This window comes from Telopea speciosissima, chromosome 5, assembly GCF_018873765.1.
Source record: "Telopea speciosissima isolate NSW1024214 ecotype Mountain lineage chromosome 5, Tspe_v1, whole genome shotgun sequence".
Lineage (NCBI taxonomy): Eukaryota > Viridiplantae > Streptophyta > Magnoliopsida > Proteales > Proteaceae > Telopea > Telopea speciosissima.
In genome coordinates this window covers 17,388,265-17,394,798 of record NC_057920.1, presented here as the reverse complement: position 1 = coordinate 17,394,798, position 6,534 = coordinate 17,388,265, and the positions used below count along the sequence as shown (strand labels likewise).

At 39.0% G+C, this 6,534-nt stretch overlaps 1 protein-coding gene across 1 annotated transcript; it reads left to right on the top strand.

Annotated features, from left to right (window-relative positions):
- Window positions 1–1,392: 1,392 nt before the first annotated feature.
- LOC122662834 (probable BOI-related E3 ubiquitin-protein ligase 2) lies at window positions 1,393–2,282 on the top strand. The gene is made up of 2 exons (XM_043858543.1): window positions 1,393–1,677; window positions 1,794–2,282. Exons 1-2 carry the CDS (start codon window positions 1,393–1,395, stop codon window positions 2,280–2,282), a joined length of 774 nt encoding a protein of 257 aa, XP_043714478.1.
- The last annotated feature ends 4,252 nt before the right edge of the window (window positions 2,283–6,534 follow it).

The window sequence follows — 6,534 nt, the reverse complement described above, 5'->3', positions numbered from 1 at the left end:
TGGTTCAAGTTTAATCCATACGTTACCCTAACCATTTATTAGGAAAACGAAAGTAAAAAACTGAAGGAGAAACGGACATGTTATAGTATTACGAGCACAATAAACGGAACAGTACTGGAATCTAATTTTGGTAACAAATAATAAATGTGACAGGATGGTTCTGACACGAGATTCTCAACAGTACCAATATCGAAATACTAGTTAGGCATCCGGTATCTCAAAGGGATATTTGATGATCTTGTGTTTAAGTTTTTTTACTATAGTTTGATGCATTTGGATAATATTTTCTCTTATGAATGTTTCAATTAATGGACCTTTAGTTATATTTCTATAAACTTGTTTAGTGTTGATATTAAAACCATATATGGACTTGTTTATTTTGTCCTCATTAACTCATAGTCATCATTTTGGGAAGCTTACATGTGAACTTAGGGAGTTTGAAGAAGGAAATGGTTCTGATAATAGAACCAATATCGTCTCGTACCGTTAATAATGGTATGTGTATAGGTTTAGTACTGTTGTTTAAATAAACTAATGTTAGGATTGACACGAGTCCAGCTCACGTTCACGTACATGAGCATATGAAAACGGCTCTCAGCTGTTCAGATGGAATCCATCCATGTGGGTCCCACAAAGTGGATTTCATCGTACGCTCACGTACGTGAACGTGAGCTAGACTCGATTGACACCTTTGGTACCGATACCAATACCAACACCGATACGGATCCATCCCAAATACCGGCAGCGCTCCCAATTGACACCCCTACCCTTACATTACCCTAACCATTTATTAAGAAAATGGAAGAAAAAAAGAAACAGAAATGGAAAAGGACACTTGTAAAACTAGGAGCTCAGTGTCTCAAAGATGCTTCTTAATTTGTACCACCATAACTTCCGTACCGTCATTGTCTCCGGTGATCTTGTTTTCAATTCCCATGCAAAACTTGGAAACAAACAAAAAAAATCCCTTTAAAAATAGAAATACAAACAATAAATAAAATCCTATTTTTCAGCTATTCTCAGTGACCAAACTGACAGATCTTACTCTTTTCACACTTCTTATTAAATTGAAATCTCTCTCCATCTCATTCATGGCAACGTTTCTCTCTGACCGATAGAGAAAGAATCCATTAGTTTTTTTCTTTTTTCTTTTTTAAATTAAAATATTGGGGGATTGTACCTTGTACATGTCATCTATTATCAAAATTGGAAAACAGCGACGAAGTAGGAGTTTTGATTTCTTATAAAAACCTGCCCACCGCCACCTTATAATTCTTGTTTTCCTGTTTCTAACTTTCTTCTCCCCACAGTCAAAACCTTTGTGAAATTGAAATCACAAAGTAAAGAAATTTGGTGTTTGGTGATTTGGTTAGGAAATCTTTTTTGTTATCAATGGCTGTTCAAGCTAAGCAGTATTCGGAGAATCTGGATTTTACTTTGGGCGGTACGCTGGAATGGAAGAATTCCAGTGGTGGGTTTTCTGATTTATATCTCAATCCTCAACAGCAAGAACAGATGCAACAGTTACAGAATATCAATCTATTGGGAAATCACAATCTGGGTTTTGAAAATAGTCCCCTGCTTTCTTCTTCTCTGTCCATGGCGTTTTCCGAGTCTTTAGCTGCTGCTCAGATTGATAAGCAGGCATTGGAGATTGATCGATATATTCAATTACAGGTAATATAACGGTTTAATCTCAATTGGGTTTTCTTCCTTTTTCCTTCTTCTTGTGATTAATTTTATTGGGTTTCTGATTTGTTTTTTTTTTTTTTCTGGGTGGGATGAAAAAACAGAATGAAAGAATCAGATTAGCTCTGCAAGAGCAAAGGAAGCATCAAATGGCTATCTTTCTAAGGAGGATGGAATCAAAGGCGGTGAGCTTACTGAGACAGAAGGATGAAGACATTGCAAGAGCGGCTAAAAGAACAATGGAGTTGGAAGAATGCTTGAGAAAGGCAGAGATGGAGAACCAAGCATGGCAGAGATTCACTAAAGAGAAAGAAGCCATGGTTATGGCCCTCAACAACACTATAGAACATGTCAAACAGAACGTTTTTCACTTTCCATCGGCCGGAGCAGAGGATACAGGGTCTTGTTGCGACATCTCTCAGGTGCATCCAATGAGAAACATGGCTTGCAAGGCCTGCAATTCTCGAAGATCGTGCGTTCTTTTCCTTCCTTGCAGGCATCTCTGTTCGTGCAAGTCTTGTTCATCCTTCCTTGATTCTTGCCCTGTCTGTAATTCTCCAAAAAGGGGGAGCATAGTAGTCTTAATGTCGTAGAGAAAACAAAAAAAATAGAGAAATTAATAAATTCATTTTCTTAACTTTCTTTCCTTCTTTCTTCAACTCTTCTTTTACTTTGGGAAATGAGTCATCTTCTATTCTTGTGGGGGATGTATTCCCAGTTGAACTGTTGAAGTACAACAACATCAACAACCCAATCAACATCGAACCGAACACCGAGAGCGCATCTTTTCCTTTATTAGATTGTGATAGATCTACGGAGAATGAGCAAGTCAAAATGTTGCTTAAGAACTTACAATATGATTACAGAAAGTATTTATTTACCAAACCTTTGACCACTTTTGATGCCTTAGTAGAAGACGGTCAACGAAAAGAGGATGCCCTAACCCACATTGTCCATTGAATCATTATTCTTTCCAATTCGCTGCCTGTTCCAATTCCTCACATCAGAGTGGAAAATGAAAATGATCACCCTACCCCTTGCACGAACACACTACCCAAGTTGGGGTAGGGTGATCATTTCTGCTCCTATGTGAGAAATTAGAGGAAATTGAAGCGGATAGCGAATTGGAGGTGATAAATATTTGCACAATACCATTGCTTGGAAAAAGAGATAGTTCACAAACTTTGGGATGCCCTTGAGTATGGTTTTCAAAAAGCTTATGCAAAACGGACTCTTAACCAAAGTCGAACCTATGACATTCCTAGATCCACTATTAAAGTGGTATAAACCTGAATTGTATTGCATGTATCATTATGCATAAGTTGTTTTTATTTGAGACATGAGATCCAAGATTTACTTGACAAAAGGAAGTTTGGAGTATAGACCAATTAACTTAAGGGATGCTATTCTTTATGGTCTTCATGTGCACAATGATCACACTGCCCTCCTGAGTGGTAGGCCCATGTGCATGGACGCAGCTTGTGCTGCGGCACAGAGAACATTCTCCGTTAACTTAATGTGCAAACCAATCCTCTCCCTTCTTCTCATAATGAGAATTCGATAACTATATTAATCTCGTCGAAGTGGAGGAAGAACCCTTCAATCCAGAGATCTTGATCACACCTATAGATTCTGATGTGCCACCAATGGAATGGACTGATGAGATGGTGAAATTTGCTTTCATTGTCATAGGTGAAGTGTTCTCAGACGAAATATGCCTTATCATATTGGATACGATAATTTAATAAAATCGTCATGTTGGAATTAACGATGTATTTTTTATGTGATGTAAAGGGGAAAAAAAAAAAACGCCAACCTCGTCATGTTCGTAATTACTGACGTATTTATGTCTTGTAAGAGGAATTTTTATGTGTTCAATGGACATAGTTTTTTTTTTTTGATAAGAAGTTCAATGGACATGGTATGAATGCTCACATTTGTTTTTCATTTATGGATGAACCATTGCTGCCCATGCTGCCAGTGTATCCATATGGATCGGTGCCTAAACAGTGGGTAGGGCGGTCATTTCGTCTCTGCTTGTGTGAAGCCTCATGACGATCGCATGGGCAAGAACAGGAAAGGGATCGGAATCCGAAGAAGAAGGGGATTCAACATTGCTTATGTACGTACGTTACGCAGTTTCCAAGCATAGAGTGAGACGGGCAGAAACACCAACCAACAGGTAGCTATTGACTGTTAATGACCCTAAAAGCTTTAATTAAATCCAATTGAAATAATATGGAGATTGGAGAGAGGATCATCAGTTACGTACGATAAAACGATAAGTGAAATTGACCAATGGGTTGAGCCCCATGCCATGCCATGCATTGCGAATCGTTATCCCCTCCAATTTGCTGTCCCCTTCAATTCCTCCAATTCTTCACATGGGGGCGGAAATGACCATTCTACCTCTTGTCCAAAAACATTGCCCAAGGTGGGGTCCACTCCCCCCCCCCCCTATTAGAGGAATTGGAGGTGCCCGTGAATTGGAGGTGATAATTATTCATTGCATTGCATGATGCAACGGACCTTTATCGCCCCCAGTACTACTGGGGGTGCTGTGCACATCGTGCGGTGCAGCACCGCCCATGTGTGCACAGGGGGGCCCACTATGCATACATGGGAGGTGCTGCGCCGCACGATGCGCACAGCACCCCCAGTAGTACTGGGGGCGATAATTTTCCTAATGCAACTCTTATTTTCTATCTATCAATTTTATTGTTAACCACGAACCACTATTGGATGTAAGGGTGTCAATTCCAGGCCTGGTCTGGCAGAACTGACTGAGCCCGCCTAAAAAAAAGCTTGGCACGGCCCATTTACTAAATGTGTCGGGCTTATTTAGTAACTGGGAGGTCTCGGAGTGGGGTCCTAGCCCATCGGGCGTCTGATCAGACAGACCAAATGCTACCCCAACCTAGCCCGATATATTTGCTGGTTTTGAAACTTTGTGAACTGAATATTTATAAATTTTAGTGGCGTGTTTGATCTTTGGATGAGAAGTGACGAAGAAAAATAAAAGTTGTTTATTCTATTACTCTTAATCTGTTAAGACTCGTTTAGAGTTAAACATGCCCACAATACTGTTAAGGCCCGATTATAGCCCGAAGCCTGATCGAACCCTATCAGACACGCCTTGAATACTTAAACGGGCGGTCACAGTGCAGGCTTTAAGCACCGCGAGGCTCGGCTAGGCCCGATCAATTGACACCCCTAACTGGATGAGTTCGCCAAAGCCCAACCAATTGCCATGGCCCGTGATACCTAGCTCTTTCTCTCTTTTTTTAAATAAACAAATATCCTGCCCAATCATTGTTTAGGTACGCTTCTCACATGGAATTTTTTTGGGGAAAAAAGAATCTTATAAGACAGTGTGGTCCCTGTGTCCAAACACAAAAAGATGTGAAATGAATGCCCAAACCCAAGATAGGCGAAAATTCCACTCTTGTTGATACTTTTGATGCACATTCCTATTTACCTTGCATTGGCGCTAGGGCCACACTGCCGTTCAAGAACCCTTTTTCCCCTTTATTTTTTCTCTAATCCTTGACCATATGGATGGATGGACCTTATGTAAATGATATCATTCCCCACATTGTCATTGGTATAGGACTGAAGATACACTGGTGGCGTGGGAAACCCTCTTCCTTAATTTTTTTTGGGGAAGGTATTCTTACATGAGAGATCGATTCTCTCATCAACTCCATCAAACAAGGGGTGCAAGGGTTTTTATGTCATTTTAGATTGGCATTTATGCCAATCTGACTGCATTTAGTGCAGGTGCACAGCCGTGCATAATTTTTTTTGCCTTTTTTTAACTAATTAAATGAAAGACAAGAGATCGTTGCTTGGTCATATAACCCTTGCATCAGTGTGGGGGGTCAATAAGAGCGCATAGGGGGGGGGTTAGGGGATAATTTTGCATGAACTTTTGTCTGGGGGCGTTGGGGTAATGCAACCACGCAACATTATTTTTCCCTTCAAATGAATATGAGAAAAGATTTGATACACCATCGACGTATCGTAAGTTAGCACTCACTATGTCTATCTCCCTATTTTTCCTTTTGAAATGACTTCCTTACCCCTCCTATATGATACCCCACTAATTTATCACACACGGGTGGTATTATCTCTCTCCTAATGAATGCATTAAGGTTGGTAAATTACAAGTTAAAGCAACTCCAAGCAGAAGGAGCAAACGAAGAAATAATAACAATAAGTCGTCAATTCCAACCCATCTCATAGCATTTGTGATGTCAATTGTCCAATTAAATGTGAAATAAATTTTGTTAATTATTGATCCCCATATTTCCGATGTTCGAGATCTCAATTGTGCCATTTGAGCAAAATGTGTTGTGCCTTTGATAGTTGTTTTTATTAAGTTATTAACAGAACCTAAAATAAAATTAAAATTATTTAGGGTCATGTTCAATGTAACCAAGCAATGGTTACATTGCGTGCAACTATTATTGATAAATCAGCATGATTATTATTTGGCCTTTTAATTAAGCAAAATTTTCGATTTGATTTTCATACATTATAAAGTATTTTGGATAATTGTGATGTTAGATTTACGTCAGTTTCTTGTCAACGTCATAATGATATTTTGTCTTTTTTATGATGCGATTTTGGTTTTTCCATACCACATAGATGGTGACAACTTCTTATAATCCGGCATGGTTACACCAAGTTATATATTTCACCGCCGATGCAATCAACTGGCAGCTAATCCCGATTATATAACAAATATAATTTTCTTTTTTTAAAAGAAAATCTATATTATCCATAATCATGATAAATAATTCTGATAATTAGTTGAACACGCTTGGTAATGCCGTAATGGTA

Coding starts and splice junctions, on each gene's coding strand:
- LOC122662834 (XM_043858543.1), top strand. CDS start 1,393: ATGGCTGTTCAAGCTAAGCAGTATTCGGAGAATCTGGATTTTACTTTG. Junction 1,678..1,793: donor ATCGATATATTCAATTACAG/GTAATATAACGG, acceptor ATGAAAAAACAG/AATGAAAGAATCAGATTAGC.